Genomic DNA, 20,009 nt, shown 5'->3' with positions numbered 1-20,009 from the left:
CAAAAGTATTGAAATGTAAAAGAGCTATTCTTGCACTGGAAGCCCAGCAAATAATGATACACTACCTTTCCTCAATATCTGTTAATGGAGACTGCAAAATATATACAATTCTCAATTTCCAAATAAAGGTAGAAATAATACTGTGTTCCGTATAGATACGGCTGAAGTGGAAGATTCCAAGTTGATTTTTTTTTAAAAAAACAGACATATACCTAAGACTAACTTAAGGAATATTGTGCAATATAATAAAAGCATAAATATTTAAATTTTTAAAGACAGCAGTCCTGTTATAAAATTAAATCACATGATGTCATAAATTTAAAGTCTGGAATCATTGATTTAAATAAACTTTTAGGGTCAGAAATTGCTGGTCATTTACATGACATTAAGAACAAACCAAATACAACAAAGCAAACTGTAGTGACATGGGGAAATATGGTACATAAGCAGCAACATCTTTGATCACAGACAACACTTTTTAGAATCATGCCTTGAACACAGTCACTTCTTTGTTTGTGCGGGCACCTTCCTGGCATTTTCTTCCTCCTGTTGTCTACCTGCCATCACATCACAAGACAAATTAAAGAAGATGGAAAGATCTCAAAGATCCTCCCCTTATCTCACCTTTCTGATTTCCTTCTCTTAGCTGATTGGTCTCATCAGGCTCCATGTACTTTATGTAAAGAGACTGCTTGATTAAGGAAGTATGTGGTGGAATGAAGTTTTTTTCTATTTGCGCATGTGTGTGTGCATTTGTGTGTGATGGTGGTGGTACAGTGAGAGAGACACAAACAGGAGAATGTTGGGGGAATATAAAGTCTGATTTTAACATTCAGTTGTAATCCTAGCATGCTCAGAGAAGAGGATGTTCTTGATATCACAGGCTCTGAAGTAAGACTTTCCACATAACACAGTGATAACTACAGAAAAAGCAGCATGCATAGGAAATGTGACTGCTTCCTGAGGTGGACATCTCATATTCAGAGTACAGGCACTGCCACAGCAAAAATGGGACTTGCTTTTTAATGACTCTGGGATGTGTTGGTTCGGGTGTTTATGCGTGTTTGTGTGCACATTTGTGCAAGTATGAATATTATGTTGTATTTCCTGTTTGACTTATTAGGTTAGTATTTTAAGAAAAGGGCTATGTATAGTAGCTCCCTTGGGACAAGCCTGTTTACAGCTCCCTTTCTTTGTAATATACTTTGAACTAATAGGTAGCAGCTGGAAATGCTAATACCTTTGGCTGAGAGTTATTTATATTCATGAAATCAATGTTCAAGATTGAAAACAAATTAAATAGCAGGCTCTAAATTGCATAATTGAGAATTTTATTCCTCTAGGGAGATGATGGAATAAAAATGTGCTTTTCATCCAGTGTATAAACAGCAAAATCTTAAAACATTCCAAAGAAAAACAAAAAGAAAATGCAGACAATTCACACAGATACACATCAATGAACATATGAAAATGTATGCCTCACCAAAACCTTAAAAAACACAAAATAAAATTTAATTTTTGATTATCAAAGTTAAAAGAGTAATACTTATTGTAAAAAAGGATGCTCTCAAATAGACACTCATACTGCTGGTCGTAGCATTTGATTTTTTTTTTTTTTTTGAAGTCGATCAGTCATGCCTGACTCTTTATGACCCCATGGACAGTAGCCTGCACCAAGCTCCTCCGTCCATGGGATCTTCCAGGCAAGAGTACTGGAGTGGGTTGCCATTTCCTTCTCCAAGGAATCTTCCCAACCAAGGGATCGAACCCAGGTCTCCCGCATTGTAGGCAGACGCTTTACCATCTGAGCCACCAGGGAAGTCCAATGTGTAGTCGGCAAGATTCGAACCTGTGCGGGGAGACCCCAATGGATTTCTAGTCCATCGCCTTAACCACTCGGTCACGACTACATATGCGGTCACAAACTAGCAGAATCTTTCCTGGAGGGTAACTTGGCGCTATATATCAAAACTCTTAAACATGTTCACATTCTTTGACTAAGTACCTGAAGCAGTTAGTAAGTGTTAGGATTTATAGAATAAATCAAAGAAAATACTCCAAAATGACAAAGCCTTACATATAAGGCAGTTATCACAGCATTAATCATGATAGAGGAAAATTAGAAACAGCCAAAAGGGGATATTTTAGTACATCCAAACCGACGGAATATTTTAAAAAATTTTAAATTCATATTTTTCAAGTATGCAAGTGATATGGGAACACTGTCCTTAAATATAGACTATAGGTCATATGATCCTAATTTTTTAAAAAAGAAAATTATATGTCTATTTTAAAAAGATATGAAGATTAAAAAAAAAAGAAACATAGAATGCATGTATGTGTATAACTGAGTCGCTGTGCTGTACGGCAGGCATTAAGCTCAATATTGTAAACCAACTACACTTCAATAAAATATTTTTTTAATGAAAAAAAAAAGAGATTGTCTTCTCTCCACTGTAAAAAAAAAAAAAGGATATGAAGAAAGCACACTGCAGTGCTAATGCTAATTATCTTTGGCTGCAACTTTTTTATGCTATAGCTAACTCTAGATTCTTAAAAATTTTAATATATAGTAACATATATTTTATTATTATAATATTTACAATATGTTCAAAATAAGTTATTTTCAAAATAATCTTCCATCATGGCTTATATGGTAAAGAATATGCCTGCAGTGTGGGAGACTCAGGTTCAATTCCTGGGTCGGAAAGATCTCCTGGAGAAGGGAATGGCTACCCACTCCAGCATTCTTACCTGGAGAATTCCATGGACAGAGGAGCCTGGTGGGCTGCAGTCCATGGGATCACAAAGAGTTGGACATGACTCAATGACCAACACACAAAGTAATCTAGAATGTTGCTATTCAATGTGTGGTCTGTGAACCAGTAATATCAGCATCAGCTCAGGCTTCACCCCTGAGATGAAATCAGAACTGCATTTCAACAAAATCCTCAGGTGATTCATATTCACCAGAATGCACACAATATCCTTTTACAATTAGAAAGCACAATAAACATTTTTAAAGTATCATTATCTGCATTACTTTCTCTTGATGTTATCACACAAACTTAGTGGCTTAAAAAACATTATCTCAGTTCTGGACATGAAGAGTTCTGACGATAAGTGCAGTACATGATCCTGCAGTAGAGGAAAAATGTCCAGGAGTGCTGTAAGGACGTCATTGCCAAACTGACACAACTAGAATACGGATAGTGTATTAGATAAAAGTAGGGCATCAATGTTAAATTTCTTGCATTTGACAACTGTGTGCTGTGGTTATATAAAGAACACTCTAGTTCTTCATTAGAGTATAGTAAGTTACTATACGGACTTTTTGCTGACAAAGGTCCATCTGGTCAAAGCTTTGGTTTTTCCAGTAGTCATGTATGGATGTGAGAGTTGAACCATAAAAAAGGCTGAGCGCTGAAGAATTGATGCTTTTAAACTGTGGTGTTGGAGAAGACTCTTGAGAGTCCTTTGGACTGCAAGGAGACAACCAGTCAGTCCTAAAGGAAATCAGCCCTGACTATTCATTGGAAAGACTGATGCTGGAGCTGAAGCTCCAATCCTTTGGCCACCTGATGTGAAGAGCCGACTCACTGGGAAAGACCCTGATGCTGCGAAAGATTGAAGGCAGGAGGAGAAGGGGATGACAGAGGATGAGACGATTGAATGGCATCACTAACTCAATGGACATGAGTCTGAGTGAACTCTGGGAGTTGGTGATGGACAGGGAAGCCTGGCATCCATGGGGTCGCAAAGACTCAGACACAACTGAACAACTAGTTCTTAAAAAAAAGAATATATATTTATGTGTGTGTTTGGGTGTATAAAGGAGTAAAAGGGTAAGATGTTTGTAACTTACTCTCAAATTTCTCATAAAAAATTACATATATGTGTGTGTATATATATATAAAACATACTATACATACACAAAAGAGGTGAAAAAAGGAACAGTAAAATGTTAAAAATTGGTGAAGTTCCGTTATAATAGGTACAGGGAGTCTTTGTCCATTCCATGACTGGTTCCAGGATCCCTCACAGATATCAAAATCCTCAGATGCTTAATTTCCTTATATAAAATGGTATAGTATTTTTATATAACCTGTACACATCCTCCCATATAGTTTAAATATCTCTAGATGACTTATACCTAATTCAGTGTAAAAGGAACATCAGTAGTTGCAAGCACATGGCAAATACAAGTTTTGCTTTTTGAAATTTTCTCGAATTTTTTTCCAGAATATTTTCAATCCTTGGTTGAAATCCTGAATTTGGAACCCACAGATACAGAGGGCTGACCGTAATTTCAGAGCAAAAGCACAATTCCAATTTCTCTCTTATACCAAATTAAGTAGCAAAAACTGAGTAACAGACAATTAAACGGATGACATGTTTCTGACTGCCAAAAGTTGACGCTGAAACCTCAAGCAGTCTGAGTTTGCAGTTTCCTATTTTCTAGGATATTTCTGAGAGATTTTCCTTCCTTTCCCCTTCCCTCTCCCACCCTCTTCCTTTTGTTGAATGATAGGGCATAAGACAAGGGGAATCAAGGAATGAGTGTTCTAAGTACCTCCTAATGCACACTCTAGAATCTTGAGCTTGAAACCAACCTAAGAAACTATAATAACACATTAAGTAATTTTTGGATCAATGAACCTTTATCAATTTGGTGTATCTAAACAAGTTTAAAAAGATGCAGTTCACAATGGTAACTTAGAGTAACAAAGTTACCAATTTTAATTGGTGATCAAATAGGAATATAAAAGCTAGCAAAAAAAAAAACCCAACCCAAAACTGGCAACTATATTCTCTATGATAAGCCCTTGTGATGGAGGTAGAACAGTCCCACAAAGACGTCCAGGCCCTAATCCCAGGAAGCTGTGCATATGTTACTTTACATGATAAAAGGGACTGTGCCGATCTAATTAAGATTGTGTGTGTGTGTGTGTGTGTCTGTGTCTGTGTGTCTGTGTGTGTGTGTGTGTCTCTCTCTCAATATAGAGGCATGATCCCAGATTATCTCAGTGGGCTCATTCTAACCAGTGAGCTCTTAAAAGCAGAAAACTTTCCCCAGTTGGAGTCAGAGAGATGAAGCAGAGGGAAAAGTGAGAAAGATTTAAAGTATGAAAGGAACTTAACCCACCACTGCTGAAGGGGGTCACATGGAAAACAAGAGAAGGAATACAGGCATCCTCTAAGAGCGAAGACTGGCCCCTGGCTGGCATGCTGACAGAAAAACAGAGACCTCAGCCTTACAAGTGCATGGGACTGGACTCTACCAGCTGTAACCAGGATGAGCCTGGAAGTGCACACTCCCCTGAGTCCTTAGAGTTCAGTCCGGTCAACCTACTGACTTGTACCTTTCGTGACCAGGTTTAGAGAACCCAGTTCAGCCCAGCCAGACTTCCAACCTATATATCTGTGAGATAAACAGGTACTGTTATAAGCCACTAAATTTGTGATTTGTTATGGCTGCAATAGAAAAGTAATATTCAAATACATATTTTCTTAACTTGTGCTTCATTTAATCAAGACAAATTTAAAAGTTAGAATCAGATTATTTTATCAGTTCAAGCTTTTCATTTCCTCATCAATTTTGTCACTAAAGAGAAACATATTGTTTGAGTGACTAGTTTTTGAACACTGTGGAATGACAATTTTTAAGTTACCAGCTTTAGAGAATGTTTTTTACAAGCCATTTTCTCTAAGCAAGTTTTACATGAAAATGATGACTCAACTGAAGGCAATTCAGTATGAGAGTCTATATATGTTATGTAGACCTGAGTGTTTCTGACGTATTAATTCATGACATGTATTATCAGCTAGTGCTTAAAGGGTTTCAGGGCAGGGAGAGGGGTAATGCTGGAATGCTGTATAAGCTCACTTATTAGGAATATTCATATTAAAAATATTTCTCAAAAAAAAGTATTTCTCATCTCCTGAAATAGTTTCCAGTTTGTTATAGAAAATAACCAACAGAGCAATGGTGAAGTTAGGTGGAAGATCAGCTAGAGTAATTTATACTGGTTTATCACTATCTTGTAACTAGTGGTTAGTAATGTACTTCATCTTTAAGAACTCTTATATTGAGTGTGTACATTTAAAAGAGCTCAATAGTCTAGGAGAGTTTTTCACACTTCTATTGTGAAGGACCAGTTTCTATGTTTTTAAAACGTCTTGTAAATTGTGAACCAAGAATTTTATAAAATGTAGTAAAACTGCATTACTAAAAATACTAAACGACAAACCAAGACACAACTTTCTTGAATGGCAGTGCCAAGCTAGCATCAGTCAGTTCAGTTCAGTTCAGTCACTCAGTCGTGTCTGACTCTGCGACCCCTTGAATTGCAGCACGCCAGGCCTCCCTGTCCATCACCAACTCCCGGGGTTCACTCAGACTCACGTCCATGCAGTCGGTGACGGCATCCAGCCATCTCACCCTCTGTCATCCGCTTCTCCTCCTGCCCCCAATCCCTCCCAGCATCCGGGTCTTTTCCAATGAGTCAACTCTTCGCATGAGGTGGCCAAAACACTGGAGTTTCAGCTTCAGCATCATTCCTTCCAAAGAACACCCAGGGCTGATCTCCTTTAGAATGGACTGGTTGGATCTCCTTGCAGTCCAAGGGACCCTCAAGAGTCCTCTCCAACACCACAGTTCAAAACCATCAATTCTTCAGTGCTCAGCTTTCTTCACAATCCAACTCTCACATCCATACATGACCACTGGAAAAACCATAGCCTTGACTAGACGGACCTTTGTTGGCAAAGTAATGTCTCTGCTTTTGAATATGCTATCTAGGTTGGTCATAACTTTTCTTCCAAGGAGTAAGTGTCTTTTAATTTCATGGCTGCAGTCACCATCTGCAGTGATTTTGGAGCCCAAAAATAAAGTCTGACACTGTTTCCACTGTTTCCCCATCTATTTCCCATAAAGTGATGGGACCAGATGCCATGATCTTAGTTTTCTGAATATTAAGCATCAGGCCAACTTTTTCACTCTCCTCTTTCACTTTCAGGGCTTCCCTGGTGGCTCAGAGGGTAAAGCGTCTGCCTGCAATGCAGGAGACCTGGGTTCAATCCCTGGGTCGGGAAGATCCCCTGGAGAAGGAAATGGCAACCCACTCCAGTATTCTTGCCTGGAAAATCCCATGGATGGAGTAGCCTGGTAGGCTACAGTCTACCGGGTCACAAAGAGTCAGACACGACCGAGCAACTTAACTAACTAACTAAGGACTAAGTAATCTTTAATTATTTTTTCTGTGATTTTTGCCTTTTGTCCTAAACCCTAACTCCACCCAAACACAGATCAGGAATGAGTATAAAAGATGAAGCAAAAGTCTAATAAGTGCTTAAAGATGAACACACAACTCTGTGTTAGAGGGTACATTTTGTCCAGAGTACATCTATAAAGTATTAATTTTCACTTTTATGTAGAGGATTTTTAAGTGTAATAATGTATACTTACATATAGCTTAGGATTCTTTAGATATATTACATTATATCTAAATATATACTTTATATTTATATATCATATATGCTTAAATGATATATTTCACAAGTACCTTTATTTCAGGGTAAACTGAGAAAAGCATTTAGTCCTTTCACACACATTTTCTATTTAGTCTCATATTGACCATAAAGCCAATATAACTGATTCCTCCTCACAGAATGAAAATGTAGCCTCCTGATAGAATCTGCAATTAGGGCCATATAGTCAAAGCTATGGTTTTTCCAGTAGTAATATATGAATGTGAGAGTTGGACCATAAAGAAAGCTGAGCATTGAAGAATTAATGCTTTTGACCTGTGGTGTTGGAGAAGACACTTGTGAGTCCCTTGGATTGTAAGGAGATCAAACCAGTAAATCCTAAAGGAAATCAGTCCTGAATATTCATGAGAAGGACTGATGCTGAAGCTGAAACTCCAATACCTTGGCCACCTGATGAGAAGAACTGACTCCTTGGAAAAGACCCTGATGCTGGGAAAGAATGACGGCAGGAGGAGAAGGGGACAACAGAGGATGAGATGGTTGGATGGCACCACCGACTCAATGCACATGAGTTTGAGTGAACTCCAGGAGTTGGTGATGGACAGGGAGGCCTGGTGTGCTGCATGCAGGCCATGGGGCTGAGCGACTGAACTGAACTGAATACAATCTGCATTGATGACAGCAGAGGGCACTGTCATGTGAAATGGCCAGTTTTTGTTGTATATAAGAATGCTCCTCAATTAGCAAGTACTAGTTTTGAAAGGGGCTTCCCCAGGTGGGCGTGGCTCAAAGGTAAAGAATCTGCATGTAATGTAGGAGCCGCAGGTTCAATCCCTGGGTCAGGAAGATCCCCTGGAGTAGAGCATAGCAATCCACTTCAGTGTTCTTGCCTGGAGAATCCCATGGAGAGGAGCCTGGCAGGCTACAGTCCACAGGGTCACAGAGAGTCAGACACAACTGAAGCAACTTTAACACAGTTTTCAAAGAGACTAGGATCTTTGTAATTTGTTTTATATACCCAAACTATTTTAAAATCTCAATTTATTTGTTTTATATACCCAAACTATTTTAAAATCTCAATTTATTTGAATACAAAGTGACATGTTTCAACTTATAAACTGAAACCTGAGTCACAAATTTTTAAAAGTTACCTCTTTTGCATGAATTAGCTAACTGACTCTTTCCTCATAGTATTTCTATAAGTATGCTACTTATATTTAGTTCAAAAGGAAAATAAATAGAATATACTGGTTATAGAATGGTTATAACTTATAAAACTATGAAGGAAAATGAGAAAGTAATTATAAAATTCAGGGTAATACTTTCTTACAGATGGAACTGAAGGGGTTATGACTTAGGGAGTTCAGGAATGCTGATAATGTTTCAATTCTTGACCTATAAGATGGTTACATAGCTTCCTATTTTGTAGCAAGTCATTAAACTGACATTTATGTTTATACACACAAATGTTTATAAAACATTTATGGTTTATACACAGGAAACCAAAATATAGAAAGCCTTACAAAAACTGTATCATTCCTATAAAGTACAGCTGCATGTGCTGGTCACTCAGTCGTGTCCGACTCTTTGCGGCCCCACAAACTGCAGCCCACCAGGCTTCTCCATCCACGGAATTCTCCAGGCAAGAACACTGGAGTGGACTGCCATTCCCTTCTCCAAAAGTACAGCTATCCAATACTAAAAAGAATTCTAGGATTAAAGGGTTAATTGATACCAAATAATTTTCTCTAAATGAATTCTCTAATCAGCTCAAAATCCCCACAAAGTGTCTACAAATCACAGTAGAGACAGGGTCTCAGAAAACCTCTTGTCATTAGTAAGAGGAAGACCCAAGCAGACCCTTTCCCCATTCTCGTTACTTCTTTGGGGTTTTTTTTTTTTTGGTTCTTTTCTTGTATAATTCTTGTGACTCTTAAAGTTTCATGTATTGCCTTCGCTTCATTCCCCGGGGACTTTGTTAGTATGGACTTTTTTTCAAAATCATTTTAACTTTTTGAAATGCACAGCAATGAAGTAATTATGGAGTTATATTAGACTGATTATCTACTTTAATGACATGACTGGCAGAAAAAAATATTTGCTCATCATCATCTATTTAAAAATATATTAAATACCTATAATTCAGGCAAAGAAATAAATTTCCCATGTTAATTATACTGGGCAAGGAGTAATACAATTTTTACCCTACCTGAAATCACACGCTGTAGTAACTTCTGCTCCTCCACCCAACGCCCGACCTTGAACCAATGCAACACTTATTAAAGGAAGTCTGTATATTGAAGGAAGAAGGAAAAATGGATGTTAATATTTTAAATTCTGATATTAAGCTACAAATATTTTAAAAACTTGAGATATAGTAGAAACAAAATTATTCATCTATGTTTATAAAAACAAGCACACCTCAAAGTACAGTAGAATCATTAGCCTGTAAACCATGAGAAGCAAAATAGTATAATAACGAAATTATAATAATTCACACTAAATGCTATGGAAACATCAAAGTGAAGGTGTTAGTAGCTAAGTCGTGTCCAATTCTGTGCCACGCCATGGACTGTAGCTTGCCAGCTTCCTCTGTCCATGGAATTCTCCAGGCAAGAATGCTGGAGTGGGTAACCATTCCCTTCTTCAGGGGAACTTCCTGACCCAGGGATCGAACCTGGGTCTCCTGCATTGCCATCTTTACCTTTCTGAGCCACCAGGGAAGCCCCAAACTGATCAACATACCTCCCCAAATCATTATTTATTTTAAACTTCAGGCATATTAACTTTCTTCCAAATAAACAGCTGTTTCTGTATAATGCAAGCACACCTCATTTTTTTGTGCTTCACTTTATTGGGCTTCCCTGGTGGCTCAGCTGGTAAAGAATCTGCCAGCAATGCGGGAAACCTGGGTTCAATCTCTGGGTTGGGAAGATCTCCTGGAGAAGGAAAAGGCTACCCTCTCCAGTATTCTGGCCTGGAGAAATTCATGGACTATATCTAGTCCATGGCGTTCCAAAGAGTCAGACACGACTGAGCAACTTTCACTTTCACTTATTGTGCTGGATTAGGCTTTGGCTAACAGTTAGCCAAGTTGTGAATGCAAAGTAAAAGTTCTTGAAGGAAATTAAAAGTGCTCCTCCAGTGAACACATGAAAGATAAGAAGGCAAAACAACTTTATTGCTAATAGGAAGAAAGTCTTATTGGTCCAGATATTAGATCAAATTACCCACATTTCCTTAAGTCAAAGCCTAATCCAGAGCAGTCCTAACTCTCTTCAGTTCTATGAAGGCTGAGAGAGATGTGGAAGACATAGAAGAAAAGTATGAAGCTAGCAGAGGTTGGTTTATGAGGATTCAGGAAAGAAGTCGTCTCCATAACCTAAATGTGCTAGGTGAAGCAGCAAGTGCTGATGCAGACCAGATGTCAGCTGCAGCAAGTTAACCTGCAGATCTAAGATAATTCATGAAGGTGACAATGCAGACAAAACAACCTTATATTAGAAGAAGATGCCATCTAGGACTTCACGGCTAGAGAGACATCAATGCCTGGCTTCAAAGCTTCAAAGGGCATGCTGACTCTCGTTTCAGGAGCAGCCTGTTACTAGTTGAAACTAAATGCTCATTTATCACTCTGAAAATCCTAGGGCTAGTAAGAATTATGCTCAATCTGCTCAGTTCAGTTCAGTTCAGTCACTCAGTCATGTTCAACTCTTTGCGACCCCACGAATTGCAGCACGCCAGGCCTCCCTGTCCATCACCAACTCCCAGAGTTCACTCAGACTCACGTCCACCGAGTCAGTGATACCATCCAGCCATCTCATCCTCTGTCGTCCCCTTCTCCTCCTTCCCACAATCCCTCCCAGCATCAGAGTCTTTTCTAATCAGTGAACTCTTCGCATGAGGTGGCCAAAGGACTGGAGTTTCAGCTTCAGCATCATTCCTTCCAAAGAACACCCAGGACTGATCTCCTTTAGGATGGACTGGTTGGATCTCCTTGCAGTCCAAGGGATTCTCAAGAGTCTTCTCCAACACCACAGTTCAAAACCATCAATTCTTCGGTGCTCAGCTTTCTTCACAATCCAACTCTCACATCCATACATGACCACTGGAAAAACCATAGCCTTGACTAGACAGACCTTTGTTGGCAAAGTAATGTCTCTGCTTTTGAATATGCTATCTAGGTTGGTCATAACTTTCCTTCCAAGGAGTAAGTGTCTTTTAGTTTCATGGCTGCAGTCACCATCTGCAGTGATTTTAGAGCCCCCAAAAATAAAGTCTGACACTGTTTCCACTGTTTCCCCATTTATTTCCCATAAAGTGATGGGGCCAGATGCCATGATCTTCGTTTTCTGAATGTTGAGCTTTAAGCCAACTTTTTCACTCTCCTCTTTCACTTTCATCAAGAGGCTTTTAGTTCCTCTTCACTTTGTGCCATAAGGGTGGTGTCGTCTGCATATCTGAGGTTATTGATATTTCTCCTGGCAATCTTGATTCCAGCTTGTGCTTCTTCCAGCCCAGCATTTCTCAATCTACTTAGTGTTACATAAATAGAACAACAAAGGCTGGGTGAGCACATCGGTTTACAACGTGGTTTACTGAATATTTTAAGTCCACTGCTGATTTACTGCTCAGAAAAAACAGATTTCTTGCAAACTAGTACTGCCCATTGACAATGAAATGCACCTGATCACCCAAGAGCTCCGATGAAGGTGTACAGTGAAATAAAAGCTGTTTTTCATGCCTGCTAATACAACATCCATTCTGCAGCCTGTGGATCAAGTAGTAATTTTAACTTTCAAGTCTCATTATTTAAGAAATACAATTCATTAGTCTTTAGCTTCCACAGAGAGTGATTCTTCTGATGGATCTGGGCAAAGTACATTGAAAACCTTCTGAAGAGGATTCACCATTCAAGATGCTCTTGGGGCTTCCCCAATGGGTCAGCAGATGAAGAATCTGCCTGTAATGCAGGAGACCCAGGAGACTGGAGTTCGATCCCTGGGTTGGGGAGATCTCCTGGAGGAAGACATGGCAACCGATGCCAGTACTCTTGCCTGCAAAATTCCATGGGCAGAGGAGCCAGGTGACACTATTAAAAACATCTGTGATTAATGGGAAGAACTCAAAACATCACCATTAACAGGAGTTTGGAAGAAGCTGATTCCAAACCTCTTGGATGACTTTGAGGAGTTCAAGACACCATTAGAGGAAGAAACTGCAGATGTGGTGGAAACAGCAAGAGAACAAGAGGTGGAGCTTGAAAATGTGACTGATTTTGCTGCAATCTCATGATAAACTTTAACAGATGAGGAGTTGCTTCTCATGGATGAGCAAAGAGAGTGGTTTCTTGAGATGGAATCTATTCCTGGAGATGTTGTGAAAATGATTGGAATGATAACAAAAGATTTTAAATATTAAAAAACGTATTTGATAAAGCTGCCACAGGGTTTGAGAGGACTGACTCCAATTTTGAAAGAAGTTCTTCTCTGGGTAAAAATGCTGTCAAACAGCACTGGATGTTACAGAGAAATCATTCATGAAAGGAAGAGTCAACTGAAGCTGAAAACTTCACTGTTGGCTATTTCAAGAAATTTCCACAGCTATCCCAACCTTCAGCAACTACCACCTTGATCAGTTAGCAGCCATCAATACTGACCCTGCACCAACAAAGAGATTAAGATTCACTGAAGGCTCAGACGATGATTGGCAATTTTTAGCAATAAAGTGTTTCTAAACTAATATGTACATTTTAAAGACATAATGCGATCACATACTTAACAGACACAGTACAGTATAAATATAGCTTTCATATGCTCTGGGAAACCAAAAAATTCTGTGACTTGCTTTATTTTGATACCACTTTGTTGTGGTGCTGTGGTACCCAACCTGCAGTATCTCCGAGGTAAGCCTGTATACAGGCTTCCCCGGTGGCTCACATGGTAAAGAATGTGCCTGCAATGCAGCAGACCCAGGTTTGATCCCTGCGTCAGGACAATCCTCTGGAGAAGGAATGGCAACCCACTCCAGTATTCTTGCCTGGAGAATTCCATGGACAGAGGAGCCTGGCAGGCTACAGTTCACAGGGTCCAAAGAGTTGGACATGACTGAGTGACTAACAAGCTTGTAGAGAGCTCCTGGAACTTCTAAGCACCTGACAACTGGGAATTCTTCAGTGTGCTACAGTCTTAGTCGATTTTTGTTGATATCAAATTATAGACAGGAAAATTAAGGCTGTATCAAAAAGGAAGAAATGTGGTATGGAAGGTTCCTACCAAAAATCTTTCATTCCTCATTGAAATGATCCAGAGACTGATCCTACATAAAAGAATGGTTCTGAAGTAAAAATACTCTTCACCTTTCATGTTTGCAAAGACCCATTTGCAGAACTGTGTATTAAAAGGTGAATTTAAAATGTTTCAAAAATATATAATTTTTTGTAGGTCTAACCAAAATGAAAAGATACAGGTCTTAAGAAATTACACATTTCTTAACACACACTGCTTCCAAATAAAAAGGATTACCTAAAGAAAAAAACTTTTCAGATTTACTTAAGAAAAGGTCAAATGTGGTAAGAAGTAGGTGAATAGGAACTAATACAATGAAGATCACTCTTTCTAGACTCTCATATATAAACAGTAACAAAAATACATTCATGTCCAATAAATAAGTGTGCTAAACAAGTATGAATTTCCTTAGTTTCCCTGAATTTTAACTTTTTTTACATTCAGAATATGGAACTAGAAAGCTAATCACCCCAATCATGTCATAGTTTGTAACCCCAAATGCATAATAACAGGAGCCAAATTTTTTCCCTTTTCTTCCTCTTCGAGGTGCAAAGTGAATCCATCTTTCCTAAAAGCTTTCTCTCTCTTTTCTCTCTCTCCTCTCTTTTTCTCTCTCCTTGCGGATGTAGATCACTTCACTATACATTCTGCTAATTCTGAATATTAGATTATCTTTATGCATCTTTTCCGCTCTAGTATCAGTATTTAACTTTCACATGTCTATCTTAAATATATCCGGGTTATAACTAAATACAAACGCTTTAAGGAAAAGAGCTAAGTCTTAAACTCTTTTTACCTCTCAAGGTTCTTATTTTTAAAATATTTGTATGTACCTCACTAACACCTAATTATATGACTGTCCTTGATGGCAAAAATAAATAGTTCATCATTAGAATAAATATGAACCAGAATATATGAATATTGAATTCATATATTCTAAATATGAATAGACTATCAGTGACTGTTTCTTAACTAGCGCAAAGCATAGACTAATAAAGAGTTATTTGGGGTTTTTTAGAAATTGTGTTGTTTTTAATTATTGCCTTTTTTATTTTTTAAATTATGAAAATATAACTTTCTTATAGGAGACTTCGAAAATACAGAACAAAGTTACATACAGTTCTACTATATATTACAATTATTTTTTTAATAGATAAAGGTTTTTAGTTGGAGTTTCACTAGCAAACTCTCAAAAATTAATGGACTGAACATACAAAAAAGTAGAAGGATACAGGAGACCTGAAAGGCACCATGAACCAATTCAACATAATTAAGATTTATACAATTTTCACACAATAGGAGGATACAAATTCTATTCAAGTTCTCACAGCCTATAAACTAGGAGGCCCTGGGACATATTGAGGGACATAAAACAAGGTGCAAAAATTTCAAGGTCTAAAGGTATCAAAATCAAAGTCTGTTCTCTTACCACTGTGGAATGATGCTAAAAATCAGTATCAAAAGATATCTGAAAATAACCCATGTATTTTCAAGTACCATGTGACATTTACCGAGAGAGATCTTTGACTTAGCCACTGAAAGCCTCAATAAAGTTAGAAGACTGAAAAAACACGGAGGGTGGTTACAGAGAAGAAAGCATAGAAATCATGTTTTAAAAACAAAGATACGTTACCTCATAAATCGTGTTAAGGTGTTTTGCATGAACATGCATACGGCCATTCCATCCTTTAAATAAGAATAAACACAAAGACACAATGTAAATGTTTTACGTAAGAAATTAAAAAAAAAAAACTTTTAGGATTTAGAAAGTAATAGAGACAAAAATAATGAAATTTTTAAAATGAGGTTTTCATTTAAAAACTCTTTGAAGCTGTCTGAAATGCAAATGATATTGTATTTATTATGTTGATCTTCAAGGGTTTTTTGAATTCAGCTTTGTATGAGGTTATTGCCATGGACTTAGGTGTGTAATGGAGAAGGCAATGGCACCCCACTCCAGTACTCTTGCCTGGAAAATCCCATGGACGGTGGAGCCTGGTGGGTTGCAGTCCATGGGGTCGCTAAGAGTCGGACACGACCGAGCAACTTCACTTTGCCTTTTCACTTTCATGCCTTGGAGAAGGAAATGGCAACCCACTCCAGTATTCTTGCCTAGAGAATCCCAGGGATGGGGGAGCCTGGTGGGCTGCCATCTATGGGGTCACACAGAGTCGGACACGACTGAAGCGACTTAGCCGTAGCCGTAGGTGTGTAAGAGTCAGGTCTCAGAAAAGTGTAAAGTTCTATTCACGGTAATTTGGAAGGACAAGGCATAAGACATACCCACCTATTATCCCAAATTCTGATCCCCTAAGAATATAAACATATTAAAAACAAATTTCTTAATGGTAGTATAAACTCATTGCCTCTTCTTTTTACCCTCATATACTTTCTTAAACCAAGTATAATGTGGTCTTCAGCCTTCTCTCAAAAGACTTTCCTCAAAGGTTTCTAACAATCTCCTATTTGTTAAATTAAATGGCTTTTCCTTATTCTCATCTCCTTCTGTATCTCCATAACATATAGCATCTTCCTTTGACCAGTTTTTTCATTTGGATAGTCTCAGTTTCTAGTGACACTTCAACTCCCAATCCTCTTCCTAATTCTTTGATTACTATATTCTAGTTTTCTTCTTTGTCTTTTTTATTCAGCTAAATACATGTTACCGAAAATCCACTCCATGACCCTCTTTCTCTCCCTTATCTACACTTTCTTCCTTGGAAGTCTCATCCATTCCATTGCTTCAACTAGTGTTTCCTTTAGAGTACCAAAACCTGCTAAGAGATTTCACATTCTGCCAATGTTTCAAATTTGGCATGGCAAAACAACCGGTTATGAAAAAGCTGACTTTTAACCCGAGTATCACCACATAATAAAAAAATAAACTTGAGCAAGTCATAACAATGAACTTCAGTTTTCTTACACAATAAGGAAGGAACGAAAAATTTTAAAGACTTGTTCCATTTGATTTAAAGAATGGTTAGAAAGATGAAAATGTACCTAGATGCTTTGTAATAGATCACAGAGTTCTGAATTAACAGGAATGGTTTTTCTAGTCCAACAGGTTCAGAATTCTTGGCATTATCTTTAACTCCTCCATTTCAGTTTTCCTGTGTTTGCTGAGTTACCAAGCATGTCTCCTCAATCCTTCTTTTGAAATATTTCCAATTTAAATCCCTTCGTCTTCTATTTTCACACATTTGAACTTGTGTTACTCATGCTTAGATTATTACAACAGCCTTGTTTCCTAACTGGCCTCTCTGTATTTAATTTCTTTTTCCTCTGTAATGTATTTTGCATCCTGCCTGAAAAACCTCCTTATAGGATGATAATTTCATATCACCAATAAAGCAAGGTCAGAATTCCTTGGGGAGGATTGATCCCAAACTATTTTACCCACTTTATTGACTACTGTACCCTTCAGTCAAGCATCCTGACTTCTTCTGCAACAAGCTCTTTGCCATTCCTTTAACACCTCACGTTTATTGTTGTTCTATGTCTTGGCTCACATCATTCCCACTATTTGGAATAGCTGGTCCTTTTCTCTACCTATTTCAAGGAATGCCTGAATCAAACATTTTTTTCAACAAGATTTTCTAAATCCCAGAGTAACAACTTTTTCCCTTTGTGTTTCTGTAGTATTTTCCTTTTTCTAACTTAACTAGAGAATTTATAGACTGTATACATTGTATTTAGATTTATTATTAGTCACATCATCTATACAAGATAAAGATAGATAGGGAACATGATCAGTAGAATGTGGCCCTGGTTCCCAGTCTTCAAAAATCTTGTGAGAAAACAGAAATGCATCATGCATCAAGGTATAGTACGTTAAGTATTCTGAGAAATGCTTAAACAAGCTGAGAATAGTGGCAAATAAGAAACAATTCACTGGGTTGGAGTAGTTGAGGAGGCTTTATAGAGGAGAAGAGGAGATGGCATTTGCTAGATAATTTGAGACTGACAAAACGCATTCTTTATCCTCAGAAGCTAGCAGTGTAATCAACGTTCTGCATATAGTATGTGCTTGTTGAAGTTAACTGACTCAGATGAATTTGAGATGGAGAACTACGTTGTTTCACAAAACAAAGGCAATCAATGAGTAGTAAAAAACAGTATGATACAGCTGGGAAGAATTTGGGAAGGGCCAAAAGGAGGGAGGAGATGCCAGCCCATAATATGTTCTGCCAATCTCCCAGAAATCCTTTTGCTGGACACTATTGAGACTGAGAGATGTATGTGCTGCCAGGAATCAGACCAAATATGGATATAAGTAAGATGAATGGCCGGAGATAACCTGGAAAGCTAACTCCCAGTTACAATAAAACCTGAGACCAAGAGCCATGTGGCAGAGCAGCTCTCCTGGGTTCCTTTACCCTGCTGTTCTCTGCCTGGCATCCCTTCCCAATAAAGCATTTTGCTTTGTCAGTATGTGTGTCTCCTTGGACGATTCATTTCCGAGTGCTAGACAGGAGCCCACTCTTGGGCTCTGGAAGTGGTCCCCCTTCCAGTAAGAGAACCATAAATGAGCCTTCCTTTTTTTCCCTAAGTGCCTGTTGTATGAATTTACTAATTTCCTCAAAATACACAGAAGGGTTTTGAGAAATTTATAACAGCTTCTCTACAAGTCAATAAGGCCACAACGGAACTGTACAATAACCACAGCAAAAGCAAAGAAGTTAGACAAGAACTTTGAGGCTGCTGCGAAAATTTAGGCAACAGAGAAATAGGGGGCAACAGACTGGCAGAAACTTAACAAGGGAAGTCACTGGACAAAGGAGGATACTTACTGTCTTCAAGGTACATAGAGAAATATACAGGTTTCTAAAAGGCCAAACTTTTCTCGAGGCATCAAACCCATTCACTGCAGAGTAAGAAGGTTTTTATTTCCCCCTATCTGAAAGCTTCAACTGGACTTTTATTATTTCTGCCCTGTGAAAAAAGACTTCTCAGAGTCTGCAGCACATCTGCTGCATCAAGTCACATCTGAGAAATGGGTTAATACTGCACTAGACTTTTTTCCTCTTTTATTCTTTTTTTCTGCTCCATAACTTTTCAGGGCTAATTCATCTCTCTGCTTGGACCATCTTAATGAAGGATTAACTATCTAATAGGAATATTTAGGGGCTTCCCTGGTGGCCCAGATGGTAAAGAATCTGCCCGCAATGCGAGAAACCTGGGTTCAATCCCTGGGTTGGGACGCTCCCCTGGAGAAGGGGACAGCTACCCACTCCAGTATTCTGACCTGGAGAATTCCATGGACTGTATAGTCCATAGGAGTGGCAAAGAGTCGGACAGGAGTGAGTGACTTTCACTTTCTTTCACTGGAACAATGAGAGCTTTTTTTCCCTGCTCATTAACAAAAGGGTATCAAAATGAAACCAACCTCTTGAGACCAGGTCCTAAAGAAAAAAACGAAAAAAACTACCGATAGATAAGCAAATACAATACTGATGACTGTTGATTCTGAGTACAGGAGGGTTTCAACATATTAGTCTGAAAAATAAAATACTGCCTATCTTATCGGTAAACAAAGGATGGAGCAATCATCAGCGATTACAGTCAACCCTGACGGTGAGCCCTGAGGGAGCTTAGCATGGGAACAGGGAATGTACCCCCATCGAGCAGCCGCCACTCCCAACAGTGCAGCTTGAGGGAGCGCAGGATGAGAAAACAGGATACTGGCCCCTACAGCTGAAGGTACATACTAAAGGAAATGATTTCAGTGGGCCCAGACTCTCGAACCCACCCATACACAGAAAAGCGCTGGATTCCTTAACTTCAGATGTCTGGCTTTCTTTAATTAACAAGAATCTCCTGACTACTTGCACTTTGTTGCAAACACACCCATATATCTTGGCTCCCCTTCACAGCCTCAGAGCGATTTCTCAGGGTTATGAGATACTGTCTCCCCTTAGGTTTGAAGTCCTAAGAATGTCTGCAGAATAAAATGTTAACTCGCAACTTCTAGGTTGCCCATCTTCTTTCAGTTAATAAGTCTACTTTTTTTAGTATTTGGTAATTTTCATTAGCAAAATATTTTTCAAAGCTTTGAAAAAACACAGTGGCAAAAACATCAACATAATTATCTTTTTCAAAAAGCATTTAATAATCACTTTTGAGTGCCTTATTAATAATCTGAAAGAAAAGCAATTTAATTACTAAAATCATCATCTATTGTACTTATCCATCCTCAGAAGAGTGAATTCACCAAACAAGCAGATGCAGTGA

General features: G+C 38.4%; 1 protein-coding gene and 1 non-coding gene across 12 annotated transcripts in view; both read right to left on the bottom strand.

Annotated features, from left to right (window-relative positions):
- The window catches only part of ECHDC1 (ethylmalonyl-CoA decarboxylase 1), a 70,194-nt gene that overhangs the window by 18,984 nt on the left and 31,201 nt on the right, over positions 1-20,009 (bottom strand). For 9 of the 11 annotated variants that reach the window (XM_042253199.2, XM_060419415.1, XM_042253197.2 and 6 more), the window contains 2 exons: positions 15,412-15,464; positions 9,701-9,781 (listed from right to left, as the gene is read on the bottom strand). In XM_042253199.2, the coding sequence (XP_042109133.1) occupies positions 9,701-9,781; positions 15,412-15,464 (134 nt within the window). The other 2 variants (XM_042253202.2, XM_042253200.2) reach the window with 2 other exon arrangements.
- On the bottom strand, positions 1,829-1,910 carry TRNAS-AGA (transfer RNA serine (anticodon AGA)). Its single transcript has one exon. It is a non-coding gene; the product is annotated as a tRNA-Ser (tRNA).

This window comes from Ovis aries, chromosome 8, assembly GCF_016772045.2.
Source record: "Ovis aries strain OAR_USU_Benz2616 breed Rambouillet chromosome 8, ARS-UI_Ramb_v3.0, whole genome shotgun sequence".
In the NCBI taxonomy this organism is placed as follows: Eukaryota; Metazoa; Chordata; class Mammalia; order Artiodactyla; family Bovidae; genus Ovis; species Ovis aries.
This window is presented reverse-complemented; position numbering and strand designations above follow the sequence as displayed.